At 38.7% G+C, this 19,917-nt stretch overlaps 3 protein-coding genes across 5 annotated transcripts in view; 1 reads left to right on the top strand and 2 right to left on the bottom strand.

The window, feature by feature from the left end:
* Window positions 1-4,111, bottom strand: part of pak1 (p21 protein (Cdc42/Rac)-activated kinase 1) — a 63,725-nt gene extending 59,614 nt beyond the window's left edge. For 2 of the 3 annotated variants that reach the window (XM_020643480.3, XM_020643481.3), the window contains exon 1: window positions 3,954-4,111. The gene's annotated coding sequence lies outside the window, so the exon portion shown is untranslated. The remainder of the gene's footprint in view (window positions 1-3,953) is intronic. The other variant, XM_065960101.1, reaches the window with a different exon arrangement.
* Window positions 4,112-8,579: 4,468 nt separating this feature from the next.
* Window positions 8,580-12,675, top strand: aqp11 (aquaporin 11). The gene is made up of 3 exons (XM_020643508.3): window positions 8,580-9,704; window positions 10,291-10,407; window positions 11,057-12,675. Exons 1-3 carry the CDS (start codon window positions 9,107-9,109, stop codon window positions 11,155-11,157), a joined length of 816 nt encoding a protein of 271 aa, XP_020499164.1. The 5' UTR covers window positions 8,580-9,106; the 3' UTR covers window positions 11,158-12,675.
* Window positions 12,676-13,142: 467 nt separating this feature from the next.
* Window positions 13,143-18,534, bottom strand: clns1a (chloride channel, nucleotide-sensitive, 1A). Its single transcript, XM_065960102.1, has 7 exons — window positions 18,112-18,534; window positions 17,246-17,382; window positions 16,709-16,849; window positions 16,258-16,368; window positions 14,330-14,503; window positions 14,058-14,124; window positions 13,143-13,585 (listed from the first exon to the last, which is right to left on the bottom strand). Coding segments are annotated over exons 1-7 (750 nt in total). The 5' UTR covers window positions 18,231-18,534; the 3' UTR covers window positions 13,143-13,584.
* Between the last annotated feature and the right edge of the window lie 1,383 nt (window positions 18,535-19,917).

The following is a 19,917-nucleotide window of genomic DNA, read 5'->3' as shown; positions in this document are numbered from 1 at the left end:
AAAATGTATTAATATGACTCTAATGTCTGAACACGATGAATTTATGGCTATCAGCATTATCCAGTTAGCTAAGTTACATAATCTGGAGTCATGAATATTTCCCTTGTTTTTACAGCCATATTAACCATTTACTGTCGATGGACACCGCTTCTCATATTCCCCTTTAACCAACGTGAGGACAGGCAGAGAGCTGGAGATGGGACCGCCCCCGCCTGTCAATCAGGTCCGTTCGTACTTTACTGGATAACTCGAGTTGTTCTTAAAACAAAACCGATGTGTTATTTTTTTATTTTTTTTTAAATCACCCCCTGTACACTTTTTTTCCCAGGCTTTACAAACAAAATCTGCTATAACAAAGGTTCCTTTTTCAAAACACAGTTCAAGTTTTTCATAACCGTCTAGCCAAAAGAAATCAACATAAATTGAAGACACCTTTTAAAAAGAACATCCCTGATGTTAACATGTTAATTTCAACTGTAAAAACGGGCTTTTAGTGGTGTGTATGTGACTTCCGGGGCTCCTGGTGCCAGCCTTAAGCGGACACTCAATAAACTGCAGGATTTTGCACTTCCACATTGAATTCATTTTTCCACACCTGAGGTTACTGTTTGGGTGTGAGGTGGATAGAAACTGCATGCTATGACAGACATCTACTAAAAAGGAAGATGGCTCATTAAAGAAAGCCGTACCACAAAGTCATATAGGAATCAGTAATGTTTAAAGACCGCTGAACAGAAAAGAAAATGTCAACAGACTGTGAAAATGGCTGGTTAATGTAATGATAAATAATAACGTTCAGTTTAATGTATGTGAGTAATAAAAGATAGTTAGTTAACCGTCACAATGGACAGAGCTCCAGCTGCAGAGTGAGACAGACTACTTTTAAGTGGAAGTAAAAAATATTATGTTAGAACCAATAAGCTTTTCAGAGAGAGACAAGAAAGAGCCTGAAGTTTGCGTGGGGTCCAGCTCACTCCGCTTTCACTTTACATTATCTCTTACATAATACTGTGAATGCAAGGCCTTCATCGGTGAGTCATAGGCTTGATAAGCATTTTATTAACCCTTTAAACAAAAGATACTGACTAAACAGGTATTTAAACTAAAAATAACATTTTTAATTAAATATTCACCGCAAAACAACAAATTTCGCATTCCTTTTACTTGACCCTGAGGTTTAGTAATAAGTGATTTCCTCCTCTCTTTGGCTTCATTATAAGTAACAGAGTTGACTGAAATCAGATAAGAATAAAGCACAGAGTGTGTTCCTGTGTGTGTGTGTGTGTGTGTGTGTGTGTCCCTGCAGTAAATAGTTCGTACTGTAGGTCAGCAGGTCTAATTCCTGACAGAGCCAAAACAAACTGACTCAGGGGTTAAAAATAAATACAATGACAGGTGAGACAGAGGCGAAAGACTGGCCAAAAGGAAAACACACACTGAAATTATAACACACACACCTACACACACACACACACACACATACACACACACACACACAAACCCGAAGCCACAGGAGCCAAATGGGTCATTAACTCCTCCCGGCCTTACTCTCTCTCCTTCATGCTGCCGAGGTGTCAAGGCGACAACTGGGTGGCCTCATGCTTCTTATGGGGGCCATAAAACACTCCCTAAGCCACGCCCAGGTTTCCATGGTAACAACTGTGCCCTTAGACCATAACCCAGTCCATGGGTTCAACTCGCTTTCAGCCCGTGTTGAAACCAGGAAATCTGACGCAGGGCAGGTTGTCAGCTTTAACTGAGTTTAAATCCATTCATGTTTCTGATCAGACGAGAACGGACACCAGACATGAGTTTGAAAACCGGACTGCCCTGATCGTCACTGGATTACTGGAAGGGCTGATGCCCTTGTGGTGAACTTTCATTAATTCATCCGTGCCCTCCTGTGGTTGGCATGACCGCCTGTGAGCAGCTGCACATGCAATCAAACTCAAATCATATTTATTTAATCCTATAATGGTCATGATGCTGCTTATGAAACATCACAACACACATGCCAGACTCACCAGAGGATCAACAAAAAGCCTCCTTCCTTCTAACAATACTTAGGAAAGATGCCTTTTTGGTCAACATTATACACCAGAAATACTCTAAAAAACACATGAAGAAATATTTTTAGGAGTAATTTTAAATCTGTTTCCCTGCTGGCAGACTTACAGCGCTCAAGCAAAGTTTAAAAAAAATGTAAAGACAACCGAGAGAAAAGTTTTTGGTACATTTAACTCTAACCTTACTTAAATGTGCTCAGAAAAAGCTGTGTTTAAAATCCAGGGGACGATAACGAGGAAGGTTTCAGTAACTTTACTTGAATGTTAAATTAGTCCTTCCAGGATGCTTTTGAAATTAAAGAATAATTTTGATTTAACAGCGTGAAAAAAACTATGCAAAAGAAAGTGGAGTCCTGGGTTTGACCATTTACACTTAAAGTAGAGCAAAGGGATGATCATTTTCTGTGGTTAGTTTTTTTCTCATTACAAAGCTTCTTAAAGTCTAGAATGTAAAGAAATGTTTCAACCAATGATCAGCTCCATCGTGGATTTTGAGTCCAAGTGATGTAATAGAAGTTTTCTAACTTCGGGTGTTGTATAGTGACACGCTTATAAACAACTCAGTCATTTCACAGACTGCAGTCATCTCCTCTCTACTCCATAATATGAAACCTTTACAGATAGAAACTCGGTAGAAAAACAACATCAATATGAGGTTATAAACTGTATCAAGAGCAGTGCTGGCTGCATGTGTGTTTCATTCACTAAATCTCTCAGCAGCCTCTACTTTTAATCAGCTTTAGCAAATTACAGCTTTTCATTATCCAGGAAACTGGTCTTGCAGAAGATGGGGAAAGTTTTTTTTTATAACAGGGAGCAAAGGGCAACGTCAGCCCAGTTCAGCCCTGAGAAAGACTGCTGAGCTGCCTGGGCCAATTTTGAGTGGTCAGTAAGAAGTGATGAGAAGGAAAAGTAACTCTTTAAGGTGATAAAAATGCCAAATGGAAGCTAGAGCCTGTCTGATTGTAATCAATAAGATGCAGCAGATCGCCAAAGCCACTAAACATCTCCAGAATCCACACACACACACACACACACACACACACACACACACACACACACACATGTGCGGGGATTTCTGCTGAGCCATGTGGAAACAAGAGTCCCAGAGCTTTTCAGGCAGATTACTGAGGGAAGAAAGTTCACAGCAACTTAAAACATACAGCAGGTGAGAGAGAGAGAGAGCACAATGAGGTCCCTGTGTTGGTCACCTCATATTTACAGTAACATTTTACAGGTCATGTATTTGATGTGAGAATGTGAAATTCTGCTCGTTTCTGGTTGACACACCTTAATTAGGCTATTAGAGCAATTAGCTTATCATATCAGATGAGAGGACAAAAGGAGCACTTGTGGAATAATATCAGGGGTAAAGTGAGAGGCCAGCAGTGTTTCTGATTATTCACTGACTTTCTGATGAATCATGAATCATTTCAGGTAAATTTCATAAATGGAAAAGTAAGAAACTGGCAGGATTTTATTTATTTTTTGTCAACCATTCATTCATTCATTCATTTGCTATTCACCCTCCAGAGAAAACTCCCATGTTATCAAGCCAGCTGGTGAACTGGGAGGTAACCGGTGTAATAAAAAAATAAACACCACCACCACCACCATCCACCTCCGACTGCTATAACATCATCGTGGCCGACTTCAGGTCTGCTGTGTGCGGACTGGAGGGGCCTGTGGAGTCCGGGGGGGCGTTAATAAATGGATGTAGATAAAGAATGGGGGAATAATAGTGTGGTCCCAGCCTACAGTATCCATTAACCCCTTCCTATTCACAGGCTAATGAGCACCTAATTCACAATGCACCATGCCTTGCTGGGGAATGGAGATGAGGAGATAAACTGCAGGTTTAGAAATAAAGTCGAAAGCCCCACTTACCACTTGAATGGTTGAAAATGTAAAAATCCCAGGATGTTGGGTGATAATTTCCGACACCGGGACAAACCGTCTCATGTATTCGGCAAACTCTGCTCTCCTCTCGGCTCAGCTCTGCTCCGCACTGTCGCCCTCCTGGTTGGGTGGGTTTTTTTTAACAGTAAACTTGCCGATCCCAGGCTATTGTTAGACATGCACAGAGAAGCCTGCTGCACAGAAACACCCGCCCCCTACACTCCTCTCCGGACACCTCATTGGTTAAGCTCTGCTTCGCCTGCTGTCTATTGGCTGGTTAGGAAGTCGGCAAAAAAACCCAGGGGCGGGTTTCAGCCAGCTCGTGAGTGCAGAGCAAGTGGTGGTGCGTTCACAGACACTTGGGAGAATTCCGAAATTCTAGTTTTCTTGTAAACCTGGCTAAGAAGGATGCATTCAGGTGTTGGTCTGTCAGAGGATAACGAACTTAAAATGTGCAGGAATTTATCAATAGTATATTTCATCATGCGTATTTTACATAACATGTGATACATTTTGAGACTCATATTTTCTAAGTTAGTAAAGGCAGTGCAACATAAATAAATGGTAAATTGACTTGAGCTTGTAAAGCACTTTTCTAGTCTTCTGATTACTCAAAGCGCTTTTACACCTACACATTCACACCCTGATGATTGCAGAGGCTGCTGACCATCAGAAGCATAACATGCATGACGAAGCAGCAGGAGCATTTGTGGTTAAGTGTCTTGCCCAAGGACACATCGGACATGTTGCTGAAGGATCAGGGGATCGAACCCTCAACTCTCCGGTGTAGAGACGACTGACTCTACCAACTGAGCCAGAGCCAATGAATCAATCAAGCTTTATTTATAGAGCACCTTTCAAATTAAATGCAATACAAAGTGCTTTACAGTGATTCAAAACAAGAAAAAGCATAAAATGATGATTAAAACATGATATAAACAAAAAATGGATTTAGAAGGACACACTAAATCAAATCAATAGCAATAATAGGTTATAAGCAGTTAAAACAACAAAAGGTAAAGAGTTAAAAAAAATAAGTAAAAGCATAAAAATAACCACATAATAAAGAGTTATAATGATAAAAAAAGGTAAAAAGTTAAATATGAATAAAAGCACCAAAAATTGCGATAGAAATTGGATATAATAATGTAATAGGATAAAAGTAGAAGACGAATAAATCAATTAAACATTATTAAAATTAAAAAAATTAACATTAAAATAATGTAATTATGAAACCCCATAAATCTGCTATGAGTTTACTTTTTTAAAATCTGTATATGAGACGTAACAACCCCATGTATTGTACCCTCATGAAAAACCTTTTCTCAAATATTACAGATATATTTCCTGAGTGTTTCGACAAAAACTGTCAATATCATAAATGAGTCAAATCCATATCATTGTGTTGATGCACGGTTACTGTAGCAGCAGAGCTGTGGAAGATGTTCTGCATGAAGAGTTGTAGAAAACATTCTTTAGCATGGAACGGACTTGACTTGATAGACTGATGTCATTCCTTGATTTAAGGTCTACGGCTGTGATGTAGACAGTTTCTCAATCAGAAAAATAACTGTTTAAAGATAAAGTCTGGCAGAAGATTAATGTATAAAAGGGATATTGGGGCATACTGTATGTAAGTTACATTAAGGATTATGGACTGGTCAGCTGGACAGTAAAAAATAAATACATATTAAAAATAGAATAGAATAGTGCATCATCCCTCGTGGTTTGAGGTTAAAATAAACAAATAACAGAGAACAACAGGTTTAAAAGATTAATGTTCACACAGAAACAGTAATAAATAAATGGTTGTAAAAGTCAGTCCATTTGCTCCTGGTCGTGGTTTTTGCACTTGTCCTATATTGATAACAGCTCTAGTTCTTGACAGCGTCCAGTTCCTTAATGGTGCACTTGGATAGAAGCAGCTGATAGATAAATTGTAATGAACAATACTTCCCACGGGGTGTAATACATTTTGTTCTTAAAGTGAAAAAAAAAGCATATTTTCATTTTTGGCTTCTTCAAACTTTGAGAATTGAAATAAATCAATTTCCTCAAAGCAAAGTTTTCTATTAACCAGAAACAGTTTCAGTACAAAATCAAGTGAAGAATAATGAAACAGTGACATCTAGTGGTGGGAGAGGAGAGCTGCATGAAACTCCTCAGAGAGCATCAATAAGACCAACACAAAAAGAGAGACCTTTCAGCTTTGCCTTCCTCAGGGTGCATCAAGTCAAACAGCTTCCATGAAACTTAACAGCATGTTAGCTTTACTGCTCATATGTGTCTTTATCAACTTGAGATGGGAAATCGTAGTGTTCTCTGTTTCCTATAACTGTACTTCTGTCTCTTACAGGGAAGGAAATACTGTCCATTGAAATATAAAGAAGGGATTTCTTACTAAAAATACAAACTTTGTGAAATACTGACTGCATATGTTTGATTCAGACTCAGAACCAAACCAAAATTATTGTCATGTAGACTAAAACAAAAAGTGCATAGGATTTGTGTTTAAAAAAAGAAAAAAAAGAAACAGATACTATTTCATAATTCTTATCTTAATTTTATTGAATGTAAGTTTCAGAAGTTCTACTTTGTAATGTATATCATACAGAATATATACATTGTTTCTTGCTTAAAGTTGTAATGAAAGATATGTGCAGTTTGCATGTATTTCAAAGAATTTGCCTCTAAATTTGTAATTTGAGCGCCCGCTGTGGGCAGCTCTGTCACTCTGACATCTCTCCATTAGTGCATGTCCATAGGATCCTGTTTGTGCATGTGTGTATATTTCAGCCTATGTGTGTGTTGCATGACTTACAGAGTGTAAAAACTGAAATGTCCCCTTGCCAGGATCAATAAAAGTTAATCTTAATCTTAATCTTAATCTAAATGTTCATGATATAATACATAATTTATGTTTCTGCTGAGCTTTGGGGTCTTACTGAATTTATAGAAGTTGAATACAGGGTCCATTTTCACAAACATTGTCGAGGATTGAGAAACACAAACAGCAAAAAAGGATGAGGAAGGACTTTTCAAATGCAGTTTCAACCATAACAATGTGTTCAGCCACAGTGGAGATATCAATAATGTCAGAAATGTGAGCATAGATGCTTACTGAATTAAACATGTAGTCTATTAACTGTAGCTGTGTTTCATCATATTGACCAAAAGCTAACATACAACACACATTTGACCGCGGGAAAAACTTTACTATGTATACATTAAACACTCTGAAATGGTCAAAAAAACAAATTTAAAATCTGAACTGAACTGTCAACAAACATGTCTACTTTTTTTAGAAGCTTCCTCACAACATGTTTGACCTATTGACCTGAAAGTGCTCATGGACAAAGATTAGCCTACTTGATAGAGAGCCTAATGCGTCTAAGATTCACATGATAATGAGATCAAGTGGTCATGTTCCTTCAGCACAGATCCTTATGAGTACACCAGCACTGACTGCACAAGCTGATGTACAGTTGCTCCTGAAAACTATTTCTTTACTGATTGCTCGAGCAACTGTAACAACTGAATTTCCTCCTGGGGATTAATAATGTATTTCTGATTCTGATAATAAAACCTCTGTAAGGGTTTGAGGTGAACAGCGTCAGTGCTTGCTGGACACTTGCATGAGACTTCAGATCATAAAGGCCTCAGCTGCAGGAAAGCTCTCCGTTCTGCTTTTTGTTTCCTTTCACATCTTTGATAAGACTTTGAATCATCTGTCCATCCTGGTCTGAGAAAACCAGAGAACCTGAAGTCCTGAAACGACTGTCAGTGATTTGCAGAGGAGTATCAGGTGGAGGACTTATTCACTTGAAAACCACCATATTTGTAGTTCATAAATGATATAATGTCACAGTGAGACTTTGAGTAAGAGTGGAGCTTCCATGTAATGTTGCACACATTTTATTGATTTGATTTTAACTTTTAAGAAGTTATTCTCTTGTAAACGTATACATGTTAATCTATATTTCAAAACCAACTAACTAATCACATTGTATTTTATTACTAAGCTACTGTGCTTAATTTTATAATTGTCTTTAAGGGGCCCAAATGTGGCTAAAAATGTTTTTTCTTATTGCATTACTGAACGGTGTGTAAGGGTCACCCACAAGGAGTCATGTTGCTTTTACCAAAAGTAGTCAAGTCAGGAGTTATCTTTATTAAAACAGACTAAAATCATTGATCACAGTGAACCACTGAGGTGACACCATAAACAAGGAGAAGCTGGCTGCAACAAATATAATGTCATAAATATGATTAAACATTTTTATTATAATGACTGATTAAGGGAATTAGTGTGACAGGAGGAAGGGGGCAGGGGCGTCGCCAGGAACTCCGGGCCCCATGAAAAGATATCACATTGGGCCCCTACCACGGCCCAAACTAACCCGGAAAATTTCTATGACCGCACCTCCATCACACAAATGACCCATAAAAACTTTGAACAATATGCTTTGTTTTACACCCTGAAAATAGAAGATTAATAATCACTGTAATATTTCCTCATAGTTTAAAAATAATTTAAACTTTGTAGTATACGCACCTTTTCAGATAGTTGAAGCAGGGAGGAGAGGGGACTTTGAGACAGGGTCCACATTTTTGTTTATCCATAAATGTTGTTTATTTTTTCAGATAATTTTAGTTATCTTATTATAACTTAGAGAAAAAAGCGAAATAAGAAGTACATTTTTATTTCAGGCCTATGAAGGGCCCCCCATGAGTGAGATGGTGAAAAAGAAGCGAGGCAATTGTGAGAGTTAAAACAAAAGCAGCAGAAAGACAACAGAGGAGCAGAGTAGCAGGGAGCAGCAGTACCAGCAGAGGAGGGGGAGGGGGGGGGAGAGAGAGAGAGGAGGAGAACGGTGGAGCTTGTTCACTTCCGCAATGTGAGTTAAAGGGACTGAAGCTCATTTTCCCCCGATTGGAGCCCTGCATCCTTCGGAAAAGAGATCCCATCATCCACCACAGGAACGGAAGTAAGAACCAGCGATACAGAGAGAGAGAGAGAGAGAGAGAGAGAGAGAGAGAGAGAGAGAGAGAGAGAGAGAGAGAGAGAGAGCAGAAGCCGGGGAGGAGACCTCAGCTGCCCGGTGCACAGCGGGAGTCTCCCCGCAAGGCAAGCCGCGAACATGACTGCAGACGTGGCTGTGTCTCTGTCGATGCTGGTGGGGATTGTTGCTCTATGCGAGGTGGCCCGCAGGTTGTTGACACGGGCCCTAACGGACACCGGGCTCTCTGTGTACGCGGTGGAGCTCGTGTCCACCTTCCAGCTATGCTGCTGCACGCACGAGCTGAAGCTTCTATCAGAGGTGGGCGGGATCGAACCTCGCCTCGCGCTCACCTTGACGTACCTGGGGGCTGTGGTGCACGGGCTCACATTCAGCGGGGCTATAGGAAACCCCTCCGGTGCGCTCGAGCACGCGTACCACGCGAGGCTCTCGGGCGGGTGCGCACTGCGGAGGATCGCGTGCCAGTTCACTGCTGCCGCCGCTGCACGAGCTGCGGTGCCGGTGATGTGGGGTGTGGGTTTGTCGGGGCTGCACGTGAGGCACAAGCTCCTCGGTTACCGGTGCATCAGCCCCGTTCACGCGCCCCTTTCCAAAGCGGCCGCAGTGGAGCTCGCGTGCGCCTTTGTGGTTCAGACTGCCATCACGCGCACGAGATCCGTGGAGGAGAAATACCGCGTGCACGCTGTAGCTGCGGTCATCGCCACAGTGGTTTATGCAGGTAAGACGGTCTCACCTGTGTCTGAATACAAACACATAAACACTGATGGACGCGACACCAGCCTTCTGATGTGTGTGAACATCGAGGTTTATTTTTATTTTTTTATTACTTTATTGCAGGCTGTTTTACTACATTACAAGTTGTCATATTTCATCACAAATTTTGTTTGTCCTGGCACATTTTTATATATATATTTTTAAACATACAAGAATACATACAACATGAAATAAAATAAAAATAAATAAAAATCCAAAGAAAAGGTACGAAGAGAAAAAAATATAATTAAATTAAGATTTAGAAAGAAATAATAATAATAATAATAATAATCAGGACGAGGTTTAGATGATTTATTTGAAGGATGTTTGTAAAAGTTTGTAAAAAGCCAGAGAAACTTACATGAAACTGGAATAGAACTGAGTCTGACACAATAATAAAGCCAATATAAACTATACACAGGCAAATACATATTACCAACCAGTTAGAAAACAACTGATTTAAAAGTACACTCAATACAAGTTGTTAATTAATGAAAAGTGCCTGCAGTTATGTCTTTAAACTGTCTACATGTGTATTTGTGTGTTTCCAGGTGGCAGTGTGACAGGAGCAGTGTTTAACCCTGCGTTGGCCTTCTCCACTCAGTTCCCCTGCAGTGGGAACTCCTTCCTGGACTACTGCCTGGTCTACTGGCTGGGCCCGCTGCTGGGTAAGAACCACTGATGCCAGAATTTCTGCAGGGTTTTGAAAATCTTAAAAAGCATGGATTTCAGCTTCCAACAAAAATATAAAATTCACTAATGCTTCAAAAAAAAAAAGAAACCTGCTGTAATATTTGCTGGCAAACTTTTTGTGCTTTTTGCAAAGAGTGGTCTGAACATCCTTACTTCTGTTGTTCCAGACCTCTTGCTGTTTGTGTAATTCACTTAAACATTGAAGACCAATGTATTGATAACAGCATTCACACACATACAATATCATATCAAGACTGACATTAATTTGCTGTATACTGAGTAAAGACAGGGTTAAGTAAGTTTTGTTTTTTTGTTTATCTTATTCCTGTTTTTTCCTGAAAGATATTAAATCACTGTTGAGGAGAAGCATTGTTGTGCTTTGGTGTATTTTTCTGATCATTTAAAGTGTTTTTGTGAAATTGTAATTTTTTCTATTATGAAATAAATGAGCTTGAACACAGAAATAGAAATCTGGATTCTCGCTAAATTTTGATTACATTTTTAAGCTGCAGAGTTCTTTGCTGGTTTCTACTATCTATCACATCAATAGAGTTTGCTCTTTTGAGGCAATTAGTTTTTCTATAAAACTTCTTGTTCCTATCTGCCTCACTCTTGCTGCTGCAGGTATGATGAGCTCAGTGCTGCTGTTTGATAAACTCGTCCCTCTGATGTCGAGAAACTCACCGTCTCCTCATCTCCCCCTGGACACAAAGAAGAGGACATGAGACTCAGCGAGCAGATTTTCAGACCCGGAGCACAAGAGCAGCACATGTTGTTTCTGACAGACCTGCAGCTGATCTCAGACATCACAAGTTAGAAAAAAGAAGAACAGCACTGATATGCACTTTTTTTTTAGACTTTATAATGAATCATCCTGATGACAGGAGGTCTTTAGGATGGTTTCACCTCAAAAGCACATCTTAGTAGCTAAATAGAAAACTGAAGACACTAACTGACAGTTATTTTTACTTTGAAACTGCAGAGTCTGAACTCTTGGAGGGGTTTTGTCATCTAAACTAAAAGAAACAAGCAGTTTCCTTTGAGTTTACCATCAGACATGTCAACACTTTTTAAAATCATCTCCTCCAACTTTTCAAACACTGAATGTTAAATATCTGTCATTGTAAATACCAACATACAGTATGCTTCATACCTGCATGATTCTGATGTTTAGGTTGATGACAGCATGTTGATGAGAGAGGATGCACACAGCTGATTAAAACACACAAACATTTTAATTTCTGGTGGTGAATCAACTCTTTTACTTCCAGTATTGTTAAAGTGAGCATAGTTCTTTTTGTGTGTATATATGTTAAACATTTATAATAAGTTCTCAGTATGATCAGAGATTTATTATATACTGTACTCTCCTTGACAAGTGATGCATAGAGATTATAAATACTATAGTTATTCTGTGACGTTCCCGAGCAGAGCACAGAGTAGTAATGTTCACTGTGTGTTAGTGTAGCACAGATGTAACTGGTGCCTTTAAATTCTCTGTAAAAAAAACCCCAACTGTGTTTTATGTGGATGTAACTGTGAAATCCTGAGTGTTGAATAACCATTTTTAATCATGTCTAATTAATAATACTGACAGCACTTTGGTCACGACTGAAATCCACAGGATCTGGTTCTTCCAAAGTAATCCACCAGGATTAAAGGGATTGGATCAAATCTTTAAATCTGGTTGTTGAAAAAAAAAAAAAGGATGTTTTCGGATAAAATAAGGTGATCCCACTAATATGACACTAATGTCTACCTCATCTAGGAAGCAATATAGCATTCTACTGAAAATGTATTTAATAAATGTTTTAAAATATCTTCTAACAAATTTGAAAAGTGTCTTACATTGTTCTCTCCCTGTATTCCACTGAATCCTCTGCTGGGATTTAGAAAAACCCAATCCTACTCAAAAGTTTAGAACAACAAAAACTGGAGGTTTGATCCCGTAATCCTGATCCCATAATCCAGAACCTGATTTTAAGATTTGATCCTACCTGATAGCTTTAATCCTGGTGGTACACTACGATACGATGCAATAGGACACGATACAAAAGGAGGACGTGATACGATACTTTATTGTCCCCTTGCGGTCATTTGTTCATTTCAGCATCTTTTGCACTAATATTTGATTTAGTCTTGTGCATATTAGTCTTTGTTTTTAATTTTGAATGTTATACTTTGTACACAGAGAGCACATTTTATTGAATTCAAATCCTGGCCAATAAAGCCGATTCTGACTCGTCTTGGACTTCAAGGATTTAATTACTTCTGAACAATCAGGCCTTCATGTATAAGTACCAGCATGTGATATTTTTGGTAGAGGTTTTACAGAAAAATCTGTAAGTGACTTTGAGAAACAACGTGCACAAAGGATCCGAATGTGTGTGTGTGTGTGTGTAAATCTAAGTTTTCAGTATCAGAGTTCAGAAACATGAAGTTAAAAAGATTTTTTTTGGGTTGTAAAAGACTTTTGGTCTCAACCATTGGACAAATATTTGGCGCTTGAGCTACTGAATCGTCCAGTTTCCCACCAGTGATGTCTCTTAAAATGATTTTCTGTTTCATACAAACAGCGACTGAGAATGAACTAAACGGTAAACTGCTGTAAGTCTGAAACGATGAGAAAAGGAACGCTGTGTTGCAGAGTTAAAAATGTTTCTGTGTGGGATTGTGGCTGCAAACGGATCTTTGAAACCAAAAACAAATCTCATAGAAAAACTATTCATTTATTGACAATTTCATACAAAGACGTGAACTCTTCTCAGCAGGAAAAGCAGATATTAAGTTGGTCGTTAGGTACAAAACAGAAACTCTGTGTTTTCTTTAATAGCATCAAATCAACGGGCTGCATCTCAAAAGTTTACTGTAGCTTACTGAGCTGTATACGGCACGGCGAGGCAACAAGAGACTGAGCAGAAAAACCATCGACATCATTTAGTACGCGAGCACCAATCAAAGACAAAAGAAAAAACACAGGTAACTACAAACAGCCTGCTGAGATGTCTTAAAGTACACGGAAAAGGGTTTAATTTTAGGAACAGAAAGAGAGTTAAAGTAAGAGCTGAGAGGTTTAAAGAAGTGCTGCTGTCCTCTTCTTCAGTCCCATGATGCAACACTGCTGCTTTGACTGGACGCTGTGACGACTTCCATCTGCAGAAAGAGTCGGACAACACATGACTAAAGCAGACCGCACTAAACAGAAATTAAGAAATCGGTTTGATTCTAATCATCCAGGTTTATTAACATCATATTTTTGTTTTATCACTTCATTTATGTTTTAATATGTAGGAGTTGCCAGAGCTGTCAAACCCGAGGTGACAGAGCTTTTGCTGTGGCTGCTCCCAATCTGTGGAACAGTCTACCTGTTAATATAAGAACTGCTCAGTCCATTGGAAACCTCCGATCTTTGCTTAAAACTCACCTCTTTGCTCTGAATTTTAATACAATTTGAGCTTGACATTTTGAAATGTTTTATTCATGCTCCTATTTATTGTGTTCTTATTGTGTTATTTTATTTGTTGTCTTTACATTGTGTGTTTTTGTAAAGCACTTTGGTCAATCAAGGTTGTTTTAAATGTGCTATAGAAATAAAGCATTGATTGATTGATTGAGTTGTTGTTACCAGTGCTCAACATCTGCATCCTCGAACTGACCGGCCTCCATGGCTGCTGCGTCCACCTCCATACCATCTGTCAACAGAAACACACACAGATTAGGACAACATGCAGATCACAAAAACGTGTCAAATTATCTGTTCTTTAAAATGTTGCTGGGTTTTTTTTGCAACAGAAGAGTGTACAGGATCAAGTATAGATATAAATAGTATCCCTCTGCAGTGGTTAATGGTTGTATGTTTATCAAAGTAAACTATTGGTGCCGGGTTGAGTCTCAAACCTTCAAATTCATTGTTGGTTTCTGCGGTCCGGACCCCGGCCATGTTGTACTGCTGAGCCACTGACTGAGCTAACATCCCCTCCAGCCTCTCCAGCGTGGCCTGGCCCTCCTGTGTGAGCGACGACAGACCCTCATCACAGGTGTAGAAGGTGGGGATGTCTCCGTGGCCGTGCTCTGGGTGGTGCAGGAGAGAAAGACTTTAACAGCAGCATTTTTAAGGCAACAAAATCACATATTTTTTTCTCTGAGGACATTTGCAAGTGTTGATCAACGATTAGCATTTGTCAGCAATTAAAGTTAAACAGAAGACAAACTCAAAGAGACTTTAAATGGTCTTCAGCTTGTTTAGCGTTTTTCTAGTCTTCCAACTACTCAAAGCGATTTTACACCACAGGTCACACCTACACATTCACACACTGATGGCAGGCTGCTGTGTGAAGAGACCATCAGAAATATCTAATCCATTCATACACATTCATACACCGCTGACTAAGCAGCGGGAGCAACTTGGGGTTAAGTGTCTTGCCCAAGGACACATTGGACATGTGGCTGCCGGCACCAGTTAGGAGACGACCGACTCTACCAACTGAGCCACAGCCGCCCCAGACTGTCGGTCTGTGTGCACTGTCACAGAGGATCTCCACATAACAATGAAGGTATTTCTCTGCCATTGACATTACACAAAGATTCCTGTTCAACTTCCAACACTTGGACTGTTTTAATATTCAGACTGAGATTGTTCGTTACTCCCCGAGGAGTAAGATAGTATGTAAAGATGTTAGTGCTGAAATCTCACCTGCCTCTGTGACCAAAGAGTCCAGGTAACAAGGGACAAAAAGGAAACAGAGAGAGAACAAAGATGAGTCAAAGATTTGTATTCTGGCACCAAATAAAAATTGTAAATATTTAAAGCAGTAACTGAAACAGTGTCAGCGCATATTTGACATCTGATTAAAGAGAAGCTTTTTTATCAAACACAAAAATCTCAGTCAAACTGATTTTCTTTTGAAGTGAAACAGGATAGCTACCAATACTTAAAGGTTTCAACACGCCAGCAGAAATATTCCCTCTGTAATTTAAATATATTAACGTCTCAGAGCTGTGCAGAGATCAGCTCAGTGTAGATTTGAAAAGATTACTGTGTTCTACTAAAAAAGCCTTTGTTAACATCTGAATGGTTTAGTGGCACTGGTAGCGGTTGGTGCGCTCACCCCATGTGCAGAAACTTGAGACATAAGTCTGACTTAAGTCAGGTTCAAATCTGACCTGTGGCTCTTTTCTCGCAAGTCGTTCCCCACTCTCTCTCTCTCGCTAATTTCTGAATCTATCCACTGTCCCATTTCTAAAATAGGGGCATAAAAAGCCCAAAAATAAATGTTTCAAAGAACAAAAACATTTGTATGGTTAAATTAATTTAGCAAAAAGCCTCTGAGCTCTGTTTTGAAGATAAGGCGCCATTTTCAGTGTACATAGAAACCACGACGGGGCTGTTACTGTGAATCTTCTGCAAATAATCTGTTTTCAGCAGAAATATCAAATCAAGACAAAAAGGACAATTAAAGAGGGAGGTGAGGTTTTTGTGATCTTGTGAATAAAATCTTTTTGTACTGACAAAATTTAACTTTGATCACTATTCACTATCAATGAAATTAATTTAATTCAACATCCGGTACCCAAGTTTCATTATTAATGTGCTAAGATTTCCCACTCCATTAAATACCTCACTTAGTAGGATTTTGCTCGGGGTTAATTCTTTTGGACGATGATTGTGTTTCTGTTGAGTGACTTGTTATCACAGATTGAGAAGTAAAGATTCCCTTCAGAAGGTTTATTTCGCTGATGCTGTTATAACATGTGTGTGTGGTAGCGTGTAGGAGTTTGAGTGTACGACTGAATGTGTATCTTCATGTGCATGTGTTTTTCCTCACCGGCCTCCTCCACGTCGTACTCTTCTCCTTCAAAGTCGTTGTCGGAGTCGTCGTCTTCTGGATCCGGGTGCAGTGCCTGGCACTCACACATCGCAGAGAACATCGGCTCCACTGCATCAAAACACACACACACACACAGAGGGTGTGAGAGTCAAAATTAACTACAATGCGTCCTCATGGTGAAGGGAAGACGTCTTTGTTTGTCAAGTTTTATAGAGTTCATATTTAAGCAGCTGAAAGTCAGACCTACAGCTCAGTGTTGTTCTTGCTATTCTCCAAAATACATTCTTCAATTTATATCAGATGTTTGAAGAGACTCTAGTATTTGTCTTCTTCTAATCTCAGAGTATAAAGTAAAGTATGAAAATATGACCCTGACTCAGGCAGCAGAACAAAAGATATCATGTCAAATATAAGTCAGGACATCAGGCTGATCCTCAGAGTCACTCACATGCTGCCTTGTCACTGGGCACAAATCTGATCTCTGTTATCGTTCCTTCTTCATCGTCGTCACCACCGCTGCTGCTGCAGCTGTTGTCATCGTCTTCATCTTCATCGGCGGCTTTCTCGGCCATTTCTGCCTCATTCTCATCTGAGACGATCAAATATGAAAATAAAAGATTAACTTAGAAACTCTCCTGGCAGAAACAAGCTTCAACTTCCATTTATTCATTTATTAACACACTGTGCAAAAACACTCAACAGAGCAGGCTTCAGTAAAAAGAAGTGAACATGTTAGCACTTCAGTAAAATACTGTGTTTGTGGAGAAAGCTCCTAAAAGGCTAAATGTTTTTTTCTGCAGAAAACTTCTCAGAGATCTAAACACTAAGTGAGCTAAAGGACCTGTGAAAGAATAGTAAGTGGGAAGTTTCAGCACTTAAACTTTCTCTCGTTTGCTGACAGACAACATCTGAGAGATCAGAAACCAGGAACATGGTCTGCAATAAAAACTGACTGACTTAACACAGCAAACAGCGCCATTCTCACCTCCTACTTTGCCGTTGACCATGACGTAAAGGTGTTCTTGTGGATATGCGCTGACGTCTCTGGAGATGGCGTGCAGGCCGATGGTCGGATACTCCAAACAGAAACCCAAGCCTGCTCCATCGAACCACGACAGGCGCCTGAGTCAGAGAAAACAAACAAACAGTGTTGGTGCAGAAGATAGTTCTGTAAAAATAAATATATACCAGGTTCAGTGACGGTTTTGGAGCTAAAATGACAGTACTCAGCAGGCGACGTGGGCCCTACCTGTCGGGCTGCAACACATTAGATCTTAAATGTGTCTCAAACAGAGAACACATCTATTATAACAGCCCAGAGCCAAAGGGAAACCTTAAGTATTTAAGAAGAAGGTATACAATTTTCCATCACATATGAGCAGAAAAAGCATCATACTATCACCTTAGAGAAGCTGTAACACATAAATCACATAACGAATACACAAAATGTATGATGTAAATTTACTTATAAAACAACTAATAAGCTGTTTCCGCTTCACCTGATTGACTATGTCTACACAACACAAACAAAACATACAGTTATAATCTAAAAATCTACAAGATACAGGATTTTGAAGTCTTTCTAACTCATTATTTGACCGAATAATCCCCCCGTCCAAACAAATCAATCTTCTATTTTATTTTGAAAGTGTCCACTCCGGAAGTGTTTTATTTAACACGAGGAGTGGTGGTGTTTTGAAGCTTAAATCTGTTATTTTACTTTCTGTCCTGAACATTAGTATACTTCGGTTAATGTTTGTAATAAATGCTGATAAAAAAACACTCATCAAGAGTCACTTTTTGGTTTTAAAGTGGAAATAAAAAACAACAAGCGCCATGTGCATCACTTACGTTTCTGCGACGTACAGCGTGCCACATCCGAGCCTCTGGCCGCCCATCACCGCCGTGGTCTCGGCTTGCTCATGTCGCACTCCCTCGGTGGGAGGATTGAGGCTTTTCAGTAAAACCATCGTTAAAGTGTTCAGACCTGCAGAAGGAGGCTACGATGAAAGTAAACAAGCGGACCCAGCTGTCAACAAGGGGGCCGTGTTTTGTTCTGACTTATTCCCCTAAACTCGCTAATTTAACCCGGGATAACTTCTTAGTAAACAAAAGCAGGATACAAATAAATACAAAAGTCCGTGCTGTGGCCTCCTTTCAGAAGCAGACTGAGAGTTAACAAAGGAGCTGTGATATCTGAAAATACAAAAGAGAGCTAAATGTTGAAGCTAGAGATGTGAGTGCTCCTCACTATATCGCCACAGAGCTGAAATCTCGCGGCAACGTGAAGACGGGAAACCACGTGACTTCCTCAAACTTCTTGAACATATCAAACGTTTACAGTCTGTGGTCGAACCCCTATTTACAATATTTTAAAAGGGTTATACAATTAAGGAAATCTCATTTGAACTCATGCATACATTTTAAGAGACTACAAATTATATATTAAATTTATTTTTGTAATTTTTGTAATGAATGTCCTGAAACTGTTGTACTTTTATTTTGGTATTGTTCAAATTTAAAGGAGGTCTGACAACATGTTCTGTATTTTCTTACAAAAAAAAAAAAAGATGAATATTTTGTTTTATTTCAGAGAATGTATTGTTTGGTCTCTGGGAAAAATAGTAAACAGAAAGCCACTTTATTAATATTTAGATAATAATGGCCACATTTCATATAAATACATCTAAAATATGTAGAAAGTTAGAGACAAGAAAACATATTTATATTTTCATTGCATTGTACATTGTGTTTTTGTATTATATCTTTGCTTTAATACAGTGTATAGCTTCTGTACAGTTTATTTTAGATCACTAAGCTGTTACTACAACTTATTATTTTATTTTTTTTACTTTGTTTTGTACTTTTCTACTCTTTTTTTTTCTTATAATGTTATTCCACTTTATATATAGTTTTAACTTTTTTTTTTTGTTGTAGAAGCTGACTCAGGGAGAAACGCAGAATAAGTCCAATGTACCTGTAACTGTGCTGTACCTGTGCAAATGGTAATAAACATCTATTCTATTCTAATATAAATTCACAGGGAAAAATAAAAACATTCTATATATATTTTCAGCTGTGTATTTTAATTTCTGTACATGTTTTCTATGATATTCGCAGATACATTTTAATTACTTTGTTGAAATAAATGCTCGATTACTTATTTTAATGTAACTTTCCTGCTTTTTTCTTTGATTCATTATTTGTTATTTTATACTTTATATGCTGTTAATTTTGTTTTGTTATATATGTTTCTCTACTTATTTATGTATACATTAACTTTTTGGTACATGTAGTTGAATGTCCTCCTGTACTTACATGTTCATGTGTTGTATGGAATTATTTTTAAATGCTGTAAAATGTATTGAAAGGAAAGAGAAAAAAAAACGATTTCCGGAACCTCAGTTTTTGTCCAATTTGACCATTTTATTTTGAATGTCGTACCGGAAGCTGTGTTGAAAGTCAGTTGGAGATGACAGCGACGAGGATTGGGCGCCCTCCAGTGGTCACAGTACGCAACTACACACATTTAACTAATTGTGAATATTTACAAGTTGCAATGTGTTAATAGTTGGTCGTTTGGAAGCGTTTACTTTTATCACAAATTATGTAGAACTTAATTGAGTATTTTTTTTTACTAAATAAAACACACCTGAT

Source organism: Labrus bergylta, chromosome 11 (genome assembly GCF_963930695.1).
Source record: "Labrus bergylta chromosome 11, fLabBer1.1, whole genome shotgun sequence".
Taxonomy (NCBI): domain Eukaryota; kingdom Metazoa; phylum Chordata; class Actinopteri; order Labriformes; family Labridae; genus Labrus; species Labrus bergylta.
Note: the sequence above shows the minus strand (reverse complement) of the source record. Positions and strands in the feature narration are given on the sequence as shown.